Genomic DNA, 17928 nt, shown 5'->3' with positions numbered 1-17928 from the left:
CCGGGAGCTGGCGGAGGGCGTTCGTCCTGGGACTGCACTTGCTCCCGTCGGGTCGCCCGGCTCCACCGGACCCGCAGGCTCCCGGGGCAGGGCCGGGGCCAGAGCTCGCATCTCAGCGGGACATGTGCTGCGTCGCCTCTAACCTCGGGCTGTGCTCTTTTTCCAGGTGGCCCACCGGCTTCTGAGCCTTCTGCCCTGCGGGGACACGGTCTGCACCCTGCCCGCGGCCACGGACATGACCATGACCCTCCACACCAAAGCATCCGGGATGGCTCTACTGCATCAGATCCAAGGGAACGAGCTGGAGCCCCTGAACCGTCCGCAGCTCAAGATCCCCCTGGAGCGGCCCCTGGGCGAGGTGTACGTGGACAGCAGCAAGCCCGCCGTGTACAACTACCCCGAGGGCGCCGCCTACGAGTTCAGCGCCGCGGCCGCCGCCAACGCGCAGGTCTACGGTCAGACCGGCCTCCCCTACGGCCCCGGGTCTGAGGCTGCGGCGTTCGGCTCCAGCGGCCTGGGGGGTTTCCCCCCACTCAACAGCGTGTCTCCGAGCCCGCTGATGCTACTGCACCCGCCGCCGCAGCTGTCGCCTTTCCTGCAGCCCCACGGCCAGCAGGTGCCCTACTACCTGGAGAACGAGCCCAGCGGCTACACGGTGCGCGAGGCCGGCCCGCCGGCATTCTACAGGTACCCGCGCCCGCGCCGCCCGTCGAGGTGGCCGCCGCGCCCGGCAGGAGGGAGGGAGGCAGGGAGGGAGAAGGGGGAGCCAAAGGAGCCGCGGGAGCCGCGGGACGTGCGACCCGAGGGTGCGCGCAGGGAGCCCGGGGCGCGCGGCCCAGCCTGGGGGTTCTGCGTGCAGCCCGCGTTGCGTTCAGAGTCGAGCTCGCTCGCCGGGCAGCTGAAAAAAACGTGCTCTCCACTCACTTACCGTCCGTGCGAGAGGCAGACCCGAAAGCCCGGGGCTTCCTAACAAAACACACGTTGGAAAACCAGACAAAGCAGCAGTTATTTGTGGGAGAAAACACCTCTAGGCAAATAAACACGGGGCGCTTTGAGTCACTTGGGAAGGTCCCGCTCTTGGCATTTAAAGTTGGGGGTGTTTGGAGTTAGCAGAGCTCAGCAGAGTTTTATTTATCCTTTTAATGTTTTTGTTTAATGTGCTCCCCAAATTTCCTTTCATCTAGACTATTTGATTGGAAATATGTCAGCTATGATGATGACTTTCTGGGAAGCGATTCCTGTCACTCGCTTTCCCCTCCTCCCCACCCCACGTCCTGGGGCTTTAGAGAGCGATTGGGAGTTGAATGGATCTGATTTCGGAGTTAGCTGGCTGAGTCCGCGCTGGAGCGGATTGCTGGCATGTGACTTCTGACAGCCGGAAATTTGTAGGTGTCCCGCGAGTTTAAAACAAGCCATATGGAAGCACAAGTGCTTAAAAATAATCTCCTGCCAGCGCAGTGACGAGCCTGTCCCACCCGGGGAGAATGCCCCGGAGTGGCGTGCGGGTCAGCCGGGGTCTGCGCCTCGCAGCCACTGTGGAAGGAGCGCGACCGGTCCAGGACACAGGAGACCACATTGTGACTTCAATGGCGAAGGTTGTGTGTCCTCATTTTAATTTTTTTCCCGACAAGATTTGTTCTTTCTCCCTCTCTTCTCCCACCCATTTTCTCTTGCCCAGTTTCTCCTTTTTTTTTTTTTTCCTGATGGGCCTGCAGAGGGATTAGGTGGGCGCTTCTGGTGAACACCTGCCTAGGTGGCCACAGGACAGGTGTACCCCGGACTGGGTTTGGAAGCTTCAGGGTGCCACATGGCTGGGTGCTGAATTAGGCATTTCCCAACTGTACACTGGTATCCGGACTGGTGTCCCTATATCTTTCTGCCTTGTAAGCCGTGGACCAGTTTTTGTTCAGTATTCTGTTTCCGGGGATATTTACAGCAGAAGGAAGGTGGACTAAGGTGCAGTTTGGCCCCAGAGGATACTGAAGTGCAGATTCTGGGGGTATTCAGCGTGCATCTTCAGCCGCCTTAGAGAAATTTAGAGCATCCCACAGCCACGTAGATCCAAGCTGTCTTTACTTAAAAGACAAACAATGAACAAAACTTTTAAAAGTTGGCATATTTCAAATTAATTTTACTTGTTTTAATTTAGGGTTAAAACAGAGAAAAAGGATTTCTTCTGCCCACCTTTTTTTTTTAAATGGAAGAACAAAGTACAGCGATTAAGTCTAATTCCACACAACATTTAAAACTGCTTGATGTGAAGGAAGGCACTGGGATGATGTGAATTCCATAACCTTATGATGGACTCCAGAAACCATTTTCTTCCCTATTTAATTTTCAGTTCTTTTATTGCAAATTAATGCTGCTGAATTTCAATGGGCACTAATGAGACTGCTCCTTGGTAGATTATTTACTGCCTTGCTAATAATTACAAAGTGAACCTGGTCAAATACAGAGGGGATCGCATCTTATTCAAAATTGTTCATCATCCCAGTGATAAGTAGTATCAGTGTAATATGCCCTATCTTACACTTTTTGCATTACATGATATTCAAACACTCTTAGAATAATAAAAAAGAGACAAGGAACTTAAAAATTAAAAAAAAACTTGCACAAATGGGACTCTGTGTGGAAATTCAGTTTTAGAATGATTTTTCCTGTGTTTTATTTCCTGGATTATCTTTCTTCTTTTGTTAGAATTCTACCTCTTATTATCCAGCAAGGAAAAGAAGCATCTATGCAAGTTCTTCATATGGACAGATGTTATTTAGTATTTTTCCCCTCTCAGTTTTTCTGCTTAAATGACTCTGGGTATAAAGGAAAGGATTGATTGGGCTCTTTTAGGAAACTTTAAGTTTCTTAAGTAGTTCTCAAAAGTTTTGGGGCTGAAAGCAGTGTTTTCAAACTGCTTGTCATGACCCAGAGGGTCATGAAATCAGTTTAGTTAGTCTAGAATATTTTTTAAAAGGAATAAAATGGAAAGGAATATAATAGAAAATATCAGAGTGCATGGTATTTCGTTAAGGATAAGTTTTGTTTCCTGAAAATCTGTTTTAATTATACGTGCTTCTGTGTGCTGATTGTGATGTAAAATGTATTTCTCACTGTGGATTGAATTCAAAGAAAAAATTAGAAAGCTAATGGCCTAAAATATTAAATGTTCAGTAGAAAACAAAAAATTCAGGCAAGTGGCTGGTTGTTTTTACCTATACAAATCAAAAGGCTATTTTGATTGTCTTCATTTTCCCCTTATAAATTAGGTTGGTGTCTTTAGTCAGTTAGGGTAAGTTTTACTATCTGATTCTTAACTTTTCTATTGTAGAATGGTGCTGTCATGTGGACTGTCCTCCCGAGTGTCCCACTGGATGTTCAGAGAATTTATGTGAAGGTCACATCATTTAGCATTGAGATGCTGTGGTTACCTTCTTCCATTTCTTCCATAATATGCAGCCACATCTATGTGTGAAGAAATGTAATAGATAAAATTTCTCTGGGCACATAATAATGTGAGAAAGATTGTCACATGTCCCAGCAAATTGTTATTAATATAAATTTGTTACTTGGCAAGCTGAGATTTTGCAAGATATTACTCAAAATTTCACGATGAAGGAAACAGGGAGTCATCTTATCCTGGGTTCCTTTTTTGGATTTCAAACAACTTAGGAACTTTGAATAATACTAAAGATGAAGTTAACTATATCAACTATCCTTTTTAAAGTTCAAATTAGGAATTTAATGCTGCATGCTTATTTCAGTTTTATTACTCAGTATTGTTAAAAGTTAGACATCTCTCACTTCTCCAAAAAACTTGGCGAATGTATAAACCTTTTGCATCAAAATCAATGCCCTGCTAATTTGTATCCTGGCCGTCTGCATATTTTGGATGACTAATTTTTCCACTGGTGATCATTTAAAACTCTTTCTCAACTTTGAATAGAGACTGATCTCCAAAGTGAGATTTAAGTGACTAAGTTTCAAGTTTCTGATACATTTTTCCTTTTACTTAGATAACATTTCAGCCCCCTTCCTTTCTGATCTTACTTTTTTATTAATTTAAATTGTTACTGATTACCTGACACTTTGTGCTGGTCTAAGAATAGTCCAAAGAGTCACATATTCCCTGGTGAATGAGCATATTTTCGGATGAAAACGGAATCACATCTTCAATCCCCATTTCATTTTCACCTCCTCCATGTGGCTTGTACCTGTTTGGAAGAAAGCTCCTGAAGGATAATTGCCACTTATTCTAATCTTCTTTCTCACACTCATTTAATTTGGATCCCTAGCTATAGTTGTTATTTACTTTTGTGATTACACTTAGGCTATGACATTCATAATTTGGGAAAATTCTCAGGTTTGAGAATTTTGGTTTCTTATAATTTTAAGTATATGTAAGACAGGTGTAAGAAACTGCCAAGGGGAGGAACCATAGATACCAGGAAAAACTAGAAAAGATGCCAGACTTACCATTAATGAATGATGAGACAATAGTAACTTTGTTAAGCGAGATTGTATATGTGAAAGTGGTATAGAAACTAAACAAACATTAGGTGTTTTTATTATTTTACTCACATGTTAATATTTGTTTTGGTGCTTTCATAGGCTAAAAAGCAGGGAAATAACAGATTTAAGTGGTCAGGAATTTTGTTATAAATATAGAATGATGATTATATGAAATCTTTTCCTGTGAAAGTCAAATTTAAGTAAAATCTTTATCACCATCTGCAACATTTGTCTGCAGCCTGGCTTACCAGGTTATCATAAAGAACATTTATTTTACAGACACATTTAAAAAAATGTCAAAACCCTGATTATGTGTAAACAATTTTACATAAGGAAATATATGAATTTTAATTATATTTTTCTAAAATCCGTACTCAGCATGAAATTAATACATCTTAACCACTCCCTGTGACTTCATTATTATTTTTAATGTAACTTTAGAAGAACCCAGTAGAGAGAGCAGCGTGCTAAGTGCGTTTCTTTCTTTTCCAGACAACTTTGAATGGAGAGGAGCAAATTAGTCTTTTGGTTTAATTCTGTCTCAGTTTGCTTATCTAAAAAAAGGAAAACAGAGTGGCTACACTTGTTTAGAACCAAATGCATACTCCAGAGAAAGATGCTCTATTAATCCAAAAAATACAGCCACTTGAAACCAGCCAAAGCGAAAGTGTAAGAGACTTCATGGAAAGGAGGCAGGTCACCAAAGTTATGGAGGGGTTTTATATTTTAAACTCCACCGATGAATTGACGTGTAATGTCACTTACAAAAAAAAAAAAAAAGTATGTCTGAGCTGTTCGCTACTTCATCTCTAAAATATGCTCATACTGATCTCCGAAATCCCAAGATTTAAGTAGGCTGGAGGTTACGGGAAGCACCTTTATAATATCCTTAATCTTATGAGGGAAGAAACCATAATTGCTGAATTCTCTGCCTTGGATAATATCAGGAGGGACTCTGAAGAAAGTTTTGCATTAATCAACAATGTTTTAAATTATGAGTATGTTTTTAGATCACCTCAAAAAATAAAGGAAGCATAGAATGACAACTATTCTGGTCTCAACTGACAAAATTTTATGTAGTTTAATAAAGTAATAATTTCAAGAAACGTGGGCAAATAAGAAAGAGTATGACTTTCTTACAACCCACTTGTAAGTGATATGGTAGTGGTAATGATCCATGATTTTGATGATGACGATGATGATGGAAATGAAGTTTTTGTCTCAGTTTGGGTAGGTGGTATTTCTGGATGCCTCCTATGGACCCTGGAGATGTTCCTCCTATACAGAAATCCAATCCTTTAAATCTACTTGGCTCATTGTTGTAGAATTCTAATTTAATAGTCTGAAAATTTTAATAGTGATATTACCAATAATATTAGAAACTTATTAAGTACCTATAATTGCTACACAAAAAATTTAAAAGAACCCAAAATTCCAAGCAAGACTGAAAATTTTTTGTCTCTCCTCTGAACTATTTAGAGGGACAGATTAGTTTGTTCTTATAACATCTACTTTAAATAAAGTGTCATCTTCAATAAGATAGTAGACTTCTTTGTTTGGTAATGTTCTATTTTTTGGAGATCCTATGAATTACACTTGGGAAAATTATAAAAGTTCACTCAAAGTTAATAAAATCCATTAAGTAATGTTCAGAACTAGACAATTCCAGATGAGCCCTTGAAAAGCTCAGGTGGGTTCTTTTTGAGAGTTCCCCAAATGTTGTCAACCCCAGGAGGAATGGAAGACCTCTGCAGTTTTATTATTCAGATGCTCATCTCCAGCTCAGAAGCCGTAGAACTGGCCGGGCCCTAAGGTCCATGCTCCTTGGTTCCAGTTCCGTCTTCCATCCTTCGGTCCCAGGCTCATTCTGCCTGTTCCTAAACAGTGGCAAGTTAGGGGCCCCAGCAGCCAACTAGTGCATACCTGGCACTACTTCCTGGGCAGTTTTCTTGGCTCCTTGACTTGTTGGGCGGCTTGGGATTTCTTTTATGGCCCTGAAAGCAAAAGACAATGCTCTCTTTTAGTTTCCTGCAATTAAATGATGTTAGAAATAATCATCCTTGCATTGGCGTACTTCCTCTTTCTTCTGCAGGTCTTTTAGAATTTTGAGTCCATTCTCATATTTTCTTGTTTCATTCGCTTTATTTTCTAATACATAGAAGTTTAAACTCCCTTTAAAGAGTTTTTGGCCTCTTTTACTCTATTAAGCTTTCTTTTTTCTTTTCTGTTTTAGTTGTTCCATCTGTGTATTCTCAGATATTTTTCTTTCACCTTTTCTGGTTTATTTCTTTATTGACCTGTCTCATCTGTTATTTTAATGAAATTTGGAACAGGGCTAAACAGAGTTCCTACCTCAGCCAGTATAAGAATATGCCGTAATAACTCAGAGTGGTATTAACTAGATTAAAAGTTTCAAAAAGTGATGTTTTTCTTGTCTCTGAGGATAGAAGCTTCAACAAAATAAAGAAGAAAATTTCAATTAGTAGAATTTCTTTGAAAGTTTGTTCATTCATTCATTTGGCTACCTTATTCCAAATTGAGTCATTCATTGAGGGCTTAGACTATATAAAGTGTGGTTTTGTTTTCCCAGCAGTTCATGCAACAGCATTGCACCTAGCAGCTGGGAAGTCTTATAGCGTGAATAGGTAAGATTCTAATACCAGAATCTCCTGCATGTGTAAACTAACAGTGTAGTCTTGACTGTTGTCTCCCAGTAAACTTGGTTTCAGGAGTTTTAGATCCATGTGAACGTGTACAAGGCATTTTTGCTAACTGTAACTTCCCACTTAATCAACAAAAACAAAAACACTCATTTCTGAACATTCAGTGCATTCATGATTAATCTTACTTACACCACAAAGGTATTTTTCAATGGTGATTTTGCGGGGGTGGGCTAACAGTTTTGAAAGCAACATTGTCAGAAACATAGTTGATTTTAAAGGTTCTTTCTGGTGACTTTGACTTCTGCTTTTTTAGAAGACCTTACACAGAGTTGTATTTATTTCTCCTGGAATATTTCAAGCAATTCAGAGTGAAAGGGTATACATTCCAATTTGCGTATGAGATAAAATTTAGTTACATTGAGAAGCTATTTTCTTTAGTTACAGGGAAAAAATTGTAGGGCTTTCGGAAGCCTCTTTGATTTTTAATAGGAGGAATCCCTGAGCACTGGTCCAAACAGAAACCGTGTCTTCTTCATTGCTGTACTTCCCTCAAGCTCTTAGCAAAGTGCATGGCACGTGAAAGCCTGGAGAAGCTGTTGGTTGAAAGAATGGATGGTAGTGGGCAGGAAGCGTCAGGGACATGGTTTGCTTCAGTCTATTGGCTGGGAGAAAGGCCATTTAGGAAGGGATCCTTAGATGCCACTGGAAGAATGTGGGAAGTTTGCGAATCTCTCTTTCTCAGGAACAAAAGTAGAAAGAGGACTCCACACAGCATCCCAAGTACAGTCGGCCCTCATTATTCATGGATTCTGTATTTGCAGATTCGCTGACTTACTGACGTTTATTTGTAACCTTCGAGTCGATACTCACGGTGCTTTCTCAGTCCTTTGCAGACACGTGTGGAATGGCAAAAAAATTTATCTGACGTATATGTTCCCAGCTGAGGCTGAGCAAGGCTCACTTCTCCTTGCAGCTTTCAGACTATAAACAAGTGTCCCTCTTGCGATCTACTTCGTGTTACGATTTTGCATTTTCATAATCCCTGTTGATGATTTTGCTGTTTAAAATGGCCCCTAAGCATAGTCCTGGAGTACTGTCTAGGGATTCTAAGTGCAGCAAGGCTCTGACGTGTCTTAAGAGAAAATACGTGTTTGATAAGCTTTGTTCAGGCATGAGTTACAGTGCTGTTGGCCATGAGTTCAATGATGGTGAATCAACAGGATATGTTAAATACAGTGTTTTTGAACAGAAAAACATATAAAACAAGGTTATGTATTAATGAGTTGGCAAAAATGCTGTAAACCAAAGGCTCCCAGGAAACTACCCTGTTTTCCTCTCAATGCAGTGGTTCGGTATTTGCTAATTCAGTGTTCGAGGCGACTTTATAGAACATGAGTACCATGAATAATGAGAACCGATTCTATATAATAGAGTGATGAAAGCACAGGTCTGGGAGCCAGCAGCTATATTTCTATTCTGGCATGACTCCTGTGTAGTTGTCATCACTGGCAAATTGCTTAACTGTGTGCCTCAGTTTCCTCATCTGTAAAAGCTACATCATTTGGATGATTTGAGGATTAAACAAATTCATAGATGTCTAGGGCTTTAACATTCCTGGCACATAGCAAGCCATTATTTTTTATTACTGCTTCGGAAGGGAATTGAGTACTATACCCTGAAGAAGGTGAGTATGGGAATTCTCTACAAGTCTGGAATGTCCCTATATTTGTTTATTTTGCCTTCAAGTGACTAGCTTTAATACCCTATTGTGATTAGAAGTTAAACTTCTGCAACCAAAAGGAAGCAGGAAGCTAGTATTTCTTGAAGTGCTTATTACATGCCAGGTACTGTGCTACAAAAACAAAACAAAACAACTGTAAAAAAACCTTCAAATTTGGCTGCATGCAGCTGCTCATGCCTGTAATCCCAGCACTGAGGATTGCTTGAGCCCAGGAGCTCCAGACCAGCCTGGGCAACGCAGTGAGACCCTGTATCTACAAAAAAGCAAAAACAAAAACAAAGATACTCCAAATCAGTAAAAATTAATCAATCAATAAAAAGAGTGAGGGGCATTAAGTATTGTGGACTGAAGCAATCCCAGAGAGGGAATTAATTGAAGCTTATGGTAAGGTAAGTAGCTTATGGAGAAGTTATGCTGTACAGAGGGCAAGGAAGGAATTTTTCTGTGATTTGGAAAAACGGGAACAGGGAGAAAGAAGGAGTTGGAAGCTCGTACTTAGGGAGCATCTACAAGGACGTCTTTTTCACCTTGGTTGGAATATCCAAATCAAGGATTATTTCAGAATCACCCAGATGATTAAAAAACTACTGAGACCCAGGCCGTATTTCAGCAGTTCTGACAATTGCTCTGGGTCGAAGCTTGAGTCAGTAGTTAAGAAAAACAACAAACAAAACAAATTTTGGGGCTTTTCTCACTGATTTGCAGTTAAAGCTCATGTACTCTTCCTGCAACTTTAGATGGAGGATATTTCCAAGTCTTCAGGATGGAGACATGGAGGGAAGTGAGACTAGTGATGTGCCTCAAGGTTTTGCTGTGTTCTAACCACGAGGAGCACTATTCAAACCCAGGTCTGCTAGATTTCTAAGTCTTCATTTCCTTGGGCCTCTTGGATTTCAGAAGCAGAGGGTAAAAGGAGTGCTGGGGAGAAAGATCACAGTAGCTTTCAATTCTACTCCTCAGCTTTCCAAAATAAGTTTCAAGACTGGCCGTTGCATTTGATGTGGAATAAATACAAAGAAGGTAGATTGAAGAGTATGAAGATGCAGATTTTTGGTACCAGATATGAAGATAACATTAGGAAGCAATCTAAAACGTGGACACAAACACACACCTGTGCCAGTTAGCCTGTATAATTTGATTTTTGTTAAGTGTTTAGATAACTGAAGGTAATTTAGGCCCTCATATCTTCCCTCATAGGGTTCTTTTTCCTTCTGGTTCATCAGAGAGTTGCCACCACTTCAGGCTGTTAGTGGTACACATAACCTCTAGCATTGTTGATACAACTATAAAATCCCAAATATCAGTACAATTGTTGATTGCATAAAATTTCCACCTGCATGGTTGGAAAGTTCTATAAGTTTGAATCCTTGAACCAGTCTTAAATGTGGAGGAGGACTCAATTAAAGCTCTCCTCATGTCCTCCCTCTGACGTATTTGCAAAATCCTTTCCATAAATAGAATACTGTTTTTAATGCTTCCCCAGTCCAATTTTGCATTGTAGAAGATGAATTTATGGATGAGGAAAGTGGCATTCAGGCACTCCAGCTTAGTATAGAAGCCCATGGTGTCCGGTCCTCAGTCCTCAAGCCCACTCATTTCCTCACGTGAACTCAGAATAAGCAGCTGAAAGCAAGTCTTCAAAATCTCAGAGATATATATAAATGCGAGTGTTTGGGTGAGAAGTGAATGTGGGTCTCTAGTGCCCACACTACTTGACTAACAGGTTTTGGGCTCCACACAATGAGGGATTATTAACCCCTGTCCCAGGGCCCTCTGGATCTTGGTTCTTTGTGTTTGATTCTCAGCAATTGTGATCAATGAAACCAATGTTGCTTTTCTGTCAAGGGTCCAACCCTTTTCTAAGAAGCCTGTGTTTGATATTAGGGAATAGCTAGCAAAGTTATCAAATAACTTGTAGAATCATTCTTTTGCTAGAGTTCTTAGATTGAATGACTGTAGTTGACAACAGTGCAGTACTGGTCATTTTCTAGAACATCTTAAAAACACTGATGGGAAGTTTCCTCTCAGATATCTGTCATGTCATTCTTGCCTTTCTCTACACGGGGTCAGTTTTCTCTTATTGCTGTTAGGAGTTCCTCACTGGCTTTTCAGGTTTTGAGCTTTCAAACTCTAATTAATCATAAGCTACTAGAATGTACTACCTAAAGTGTATATATACACATATATATATATACACACATATATATATATACCTGATATACATATATATATATATATAATATATATATGTACATATATCATATATGCTCCCCAACCTGATCTGGTTCTTCCTCTGCATGAAAGACCTCAGGCCAGTCAGAGAAAACATGTGTATTCCATGGTGTGGTAATCAAGCCCTTGTACTTTGATTCCAATCAATCTCCTACTATTACTCCGAGAAGCTTTTGTTGAAAGAGCCATGTTTAAATGGCATGTTCCTACTTCTGTTCTTCATAGTGATCTTCATCTGTACCATGTACCCTTCTTTCTTCTTGTTCCATCTCTGTTAGGCTGATTCTACCCAGAAGTCAAGGTCCAGCTCAAATGCTATCCCTACCAGGTGAATTTTCCACCTGTCATTTGTTCAGTGTGCATTATGTGCATACAGAACCTTTTCCCAGTACTTTTACTGTAATCACCAGAGAATTCCTTTCATTTTAGTTGTAAATAGAGTTGTCTTCCCTCTCTATGGAATAGATTTTATTAATGTATAGAGCAGCGGTCCCCAGCCTCTGGACCATGGACTCGTACTGGTTTGGGGCCTGTTAGGAACTGGGCTGCACAGCAGGAGGTGAGCGGTGGGCATGCAAGTGACGCTTCATCTGTATTTACAGCTGCTCCCCATCACTTGCATTACTGCCTGAGCTCCGCCTCCTGTCAGATCAGCGGTAGCATTAGATTTTCATAGGAATGCGAACCCTATTGTGAACTGCGCATGTGAGGGATCTGGGTTCTTCTTATGAGAATCTAATTCCTGATGATCTGTCATTGTGTCCCATCACCCCCAGATGGGACTGTCTAGTTGCAGGAAAACAAGTTCAGGGCTCTCATTGATTCTACATTATGGTGAGTTGCATAATTATTTCATTTTATATTACAGTGTAATACTAATAGAAATAAAGTGCACTATAAATATGATGCACTTGAATCATCCCAAAACCATCCCCAGTTCCGTTTGTGGAAAAATTGTCTTCCATGAAACCGGTCATGGAACAGGTGCCAAAAAGGTTGGGAACAACTCTTATAAAGCATATTAGAGTAATTTCATAGATTTACTAATTCATTTATCATATTCATTCACTCAGCAAGCATTACTGGATGTTGATCATGTACTGGCTTTTGTGGTAGGTACAGAGATTGGGAACATTGTCTTCAAGGAGTTTATGGTTGAGTGAGGGAGATGACAAGTGGATAGACAATGAAAAAACAGTAGAATAAGAATTGTGATAGAAAAGAGACAGCCAGGAGCATTGAGGAGAGGCACTTAACCAGATGGAGGATCTTGGTCCATTGATATGGAGGTCAAAATGGTTTAACAGAGCAAGTGACCCTTTCAACTGAATTTTTTAAGAATGAGGATTTAGCCAGACAAAGAAGGGGAGGTGAGGTTGTGAAGAGGAACTGAGTGGTAGTCTTCAGAGCTCCAGCCCAGTTCCTTGGAGAGAATAAGTGCTTACTAACTTACAGAGCTGAATATTGAATTAATAAAATAAGGGTAAATTGTTAAGAATCAGAGAAATAACTTGAAGAACACTGATAGCTAGTGTTTTTTGAACACAATGTACCAGGTGCCTTGCCGAAAACCTTCATGATCATCTTGTTTAAACCTTACATTTCTCATAAGAGGCTGGTACTATTGTTATTCTCATTTTATGGGAGTCAGAAACTAAGACTTGGAGAGGGGAAGTGACTTGCCCAAGGTCTTACAACCAGTACTGGAGAATTAGAGATTCTAGATCTAGAATTTGGACTCTGGAGCTTAAGCTTTTAACCAATGACATTATGCAGAGAAATTGACAGGATTTTTCTGTTGCTGATCAATTTACTTTGCAGTTGGTTTGTTAATTCCTTGTCTTTATTTTAGTTGTGACAATGCTTTCATCTTAGACTGTGTCCCGAGGCTGCTTCTTTTATTTTTATGGGAAATAGCTATTTTTATGATCCTTGCTAAAAGCATGTTTAAACAGTTTTCCATTAAGTAGGGGGATGTTTTTCCTTCTGATATCAGGAGCCAATAAATGAAATTCTACAAAGACTAGATGATAGCAACCTTAGGAATTTCTTTGCATGTGAAACCCATCTGAGAACTTAAAATCTGGGTAAAATTATAGTGTAATTTGGTGCAATCCTCCCTTTGCACAAATAACATCATAAAATCACAGTATTGTCATCTAGGAGGTGCCTCAGACATGATGGAATCCTACCTTTTATATTTTCCAGGTGAAGAAATCAAAGTCCAGAAAGGTGAAGGAACTTCCCCCAAGGTTTCCCAGCTGGTAGAGACAGAACCAGGACTAGATCCTCTGTTCTGACTCCTGACCCCTACCTCACACATAATAGATGGAGGAATGGCCAGTTCCTGTTCACGGAGGGCATCAGACCATGCCATACTCATTGTTACTGTTCTAGCATTTATAGTAGAAGCTCAAGCAAAGCAGGATGGCAGAATACCTAATTCTGGTCACTACAACATTATAATGATGGCTAAAGTGAATGCCCCAGCCATGCCTGTCTAGACAGGCCATCTGTTTAATTGGTATATGGTTCATGTGAGAATTTTTAACCTCTGTTTGTCAAATCAGTGTTAGTTCTCTAGTGATGACTTATTTCCTATACTTCCATTTAGATTATTTACTGTCAATTTAATAACCATACCTTGTTTACTTTGGTACTGAAGATTCCCTTTTCTTCTTTTTTTCTGTTTCCAGGGCTTAAAGGTTAGGAGTGACCTTGCCAGACTTCCCTGGAGACTTACACTGTCTCCTTTCAGATTTCTGAAGCAGTTGGGTGCTATTTTTAGTCCACTATCACCAATGTGAAAATTGAACTTGCATTATTTCATTATAGATATTTCACTTTAGTATTGACAGAATTAAAAAAATAATTTGATCTGTGCTTGATCTAGCAGCCAGGTTATGACAGACATTTTTAGTTACCTGGTCCACATGTTGAAAAACATGCGTCTTCTCTGAGACTAATGACTAAGCCCGATGTTGGTTATATACTGTTTACTATTAAATTTTCCCCTTGTAGTTTAATATTGTTCCAGGAAATGAAATGAAAGTTTAATAAGAATGGCAATTGATGGACCCATATGTCGGAAGTATAACTAATGTCCCTGTTACATGTGTTAAAGAAAGGCATGGCTGGTGGGTTGTAACTGTACTACACCAAGATGATATGACACAACTTATTCTGTAGAGATATATATTTATCAGGATAGAATTTATAACTAAACAAAACTATAGCATTTTTTTCACTTGGATTTTTTTTAAATGAGTCAAAGAACTGCTAGAATTGTCAGTTAAAAAATTGTAAAAGGAGATATGAAAAAATCTTACAATTCACAATGCTGTAAGGAGATAATGTAGGAATTAATATGTTCTTGATATCAATATTTTATGACTTTTATACATGTAGAAGCAAAACAATTTGAGGTAGGTGAAGTTAGTATGGACTTCTTGAGATTGTCCTTCATATTTCCTTTTGGTGAAAAAATTGAAGGCCAAAATGTATTTTCTTCTGGTTTTGAAAATACTATCAAGATCGTTGCAGCAAAATGAGTTCCTCCAAGGAGCTGAAAACAAAGCTCACTCCCCTCGTGATACTCTGAGAGGCTTTGCTCAGCATCCTGCATTCTGGTGATTCCCTGGAGACAGATGATGCTAAACACAGGAAGATTAGGTCAATGGAAACTTTTTCTAAGTCAATATTTTTTCTCCTTGGAAGATGATCATTTTAAATCTTCCCGAAGTCCAAGCTAAACCTTTCTAATTGAATCTCCATGAAGGAGAGCCCCAGCAGGTGGAGAGGAAGTGAGAAAGAGAAATGAAAGCTGCACGCCTCATGATGCTGTGCCAGGGAGTTCTTAAAGGTGAGGGAGTTTCTTTTTGGTAACCTAAGCTACGTGAATCAGAAGGTTCATTAGCTTTTTTCTTTTTCTTTTTTGTAAACTCCTACATAATTTTAGTAAACAGGAACAGTAACCTAATGTGATATCCCACTGGCCCAAGACTTAGTGCATCTTCAAAGTTGCTTAATTATGTCCAAAACAGACTTTTGTCTCTTGATGAGAAAAGCATGGTTAAACGTGTGATGATTTCCTATTGTCCTGAGCTCAGATCTGTAATTGCAGCCAGATTCGTGCATCTCTGCTGCCTTCTCTTAGAAGAATCATATGTAGGCTTGTCAGATAAAACATAGGATGCCCAGGTAAACTGGAATTTCAGTTAAATGACAAATAACATTTTAGCTTGTCCCATGCAATATTATCTAAAATATTATTTGTTGTTTATCTGAAATTCAAATTTAATTGAATATCCTGTATTTTTGTTGGTTACATCTGGTAGCCCTAGCCATGCTGCCTTTCTGCTTAATGGGCTTAATTTTTTGAAGGCTGGAGGTTTTCTGTTATGGTGCCCATTTCCACCTGCTTTTCTACCAGGAAAGGAGGCATGCTGATGTAGAATTTGCATCCTTATTTTTGTCATTATTATTGATTATAATAGATGACATAGGTTTAGATTATACATACAATGTCATTGCTGTCATTCAGATAATTGTAATTATTGCTAATTGTAAAGAAGGATAATTTTTTTTGAAATGACTATTATTTTTTGGTTTTGTTTTTGTTTTTCTTTTTTTTATTATACTTTAAATTCTAGGGTACATGTGCACAATGTGCAGGTTTGTTACATATGTATACATGTGCCATGTTGGTGTGCTGCACCCATTAACTCATCCTTTACATTAGGTATATCTCTTAATTCTATCCCTCCTCCCTCCCCCCACCCCACAACAGTCCCCGGTGTGTGATGTTCCCCACCCTGTGTCCAACTGTTCTCATTGTTCAATTCCCACCTGTGAGTGAGAACATGTGGTGTTTGTTTTTTTGTCCTTGTGATAGTTTGCTGAGAATGATGGTTTCCAGCTTCATCCATGTCCCTACAAAGAACATGAACTCATCCTTTTTTATGGCTGCATAGTATTCCATGGTGTATATGTGCCACATTTTCTTAATCCAGTCTATCATTGATGGACGTTTGGGTTGGTTCCAAGTCTTTGCTGTTGTATATAGTGCCGCAATAAACATACGTGTGCATGTGTCTTTATAGCAGCATGATTTATAATCCTTTGGGTATATACCCAGTAATGGGATGGCTGGGTCAAATGGTATTTCTAGTTCTAGATCCCTGAGGAATCACCACACTGTCTTCCACAATGGTTGAACTAGTTTACAGTCCCATCAACAGTGTAAAAGTGTTCCTATTTCTCCGTATCCTCTCCAGCACCTGTTGTTTCCTGACTTTTTAATGATCGCCATTCTAAGTGGCACGTGATGATATCTCATTGTGGTTTTGATTTGCACTTCTCTGATGGCCAGTGATGATGAGCATTTTTTCATGTGTCTGTTGGCTGCATAAATGTCTTCTTTTGAGAAGTGTCTGTTCATATCCTTCGTCCACTTGTTGATGGGGTTGTTTGTTTTTTTTCTTGTAAATTTGTTTGAGTTCATTGTAGATTCTGGATATTAGCCCTTTGTCAGTGAGTAGATTGCAAAAATTTTCTCCCATTCTGTAGGTTGCCTGTTCACTCTGATGGTAGTTTCTTTTGCTGTGCAGAAGCTCTTTAGTTTAATTAGATCCCATTTGTCAATTTTGGCTTTTGTTGCCATTGCTTTTGGTGCTTTGGACATGAAGTCCTTGCCCATACCCATGTCCTGAATGGTATTGCCTAGGTTTTCTTCTAGGGTTTTTATGGTTTTAGGTCTAACATTTAAGAAGAAGGATACTTAAAGTATAAGGGAAAATGTTACAATGTATGAAGGGAACATCAATAAATAGAATCTGGTAAAAAAAGAGTTCTTGCTTTTGGGAGGCCAAGGCAGATGGATCACGAGGTCAGGAGATTGAGACAATCCTGGCTAACATGATGAAACCTCATCTCTACTAAAAATACAAAAAATTAGCCAGGCGTGGTGGCACACACCTGCAGTCCCAGCTGCTTGGGAGGCTGAGGCAGGAGAACCGCTTGAACCCAGGAGGTGTAGGTTGCAGTGAGCCGAGCTTGCACCACTGCACTCCAGCCTGGGCAACAGAGCGAGACTCCATCTCAAAAAAAAGGAAAAAAAGAATTCTGGCTTTCAAAACTATGGATTAGGTAACTTTTGTGAATGAGTAAGATCATGAGTATCATAAAAATAGCACCTTTCTTTGTTGTCTTGGGGAAATGATCTTATTTTTTAATTGGATTTCAGAAAAGAGTATTTCAGAGAAATAAATCTCTGAAATGCTTTTTGAAGTGTGAAAGATTTAGAAGACAAAAGCAAACCTCCTATCTAGATAAACATTAAAGAGATCTGCACTCCCCTCCTCTACCTATTCAGGTTGCAACACTTTGGGGGTGGCTGCCTTGGTAGAGCTTGATCGTGACTCTGGTGGCTTGGGAGATGGCATGCCGCACAAGGGATTCGTGGCTACAGCAGGCTTATGGGACTGGGGCTCTCTAATACGTGGTTGGGTTTGTAAAGAAATCAGGGCTATGTTGTGAACAAAAGGATATGCATGGGAGACAGTGAGACAAGGAAATGCTCCAGAAATTATTGGAATATAGGCCAGATAACTAACTGTACTTGTGCCATTTTCTGGGGGAAAATTCTCTGAAGTCTTTTTGGGAAAGGAATGGAAATGAGAATTCTCAGGTCCTCAAAATATTTCCTTTTACTCAGTCCTAACCTGAGGCCATTAAAGAATTCCCAGAGTCACGATAGAAGGCATGTTTGAGAGTATGAGCCAGAGTGAG

At 40.0% G+C, this 17928-nt stretch overlaps 1 protein-coding gene across 1 annotated transcript in view; it reads left to right on the top strand.

The window, feature by feature from the left end:
- Nucleotides 1–235: 235 nt before the first annotated feature.
- The window catches only part of LOC116463161 (estrogen receptor), a 317399-nt gene continuing 299706 nt past the window's right edge, over nt 236–17928 (top strand). The window contains exon 1 of the mRNA XM_032146133.2: nt 236–687. Coding sequence (XP_032002024.1) covers nt 236–687 — 452 coding nt within the window. The remainder of the gene's footprint in view (nt 688–17928) is intronic.

This window comes from Hylobates moloch, unplaced genomic scaffold (assembly GCF_009828535.3).
Source record: "Hylobates moloch isolate HMO894 unplaced genomic scaffold, HMol_V3 SCAFFOLD_28, whole genome shotgun sequence".
In the NCBI taxonomy this organism is placed as follows: Eukaryota; Metazoa; Chordata; class Mammalia; order Primates; family Hylobatidae; genus Hylobates; species Hylobates moloch.
Note: the sequence above shows the minus strand (reverse complement) of the source record. Positions and strands in the feature narration are given on the sequence as shown.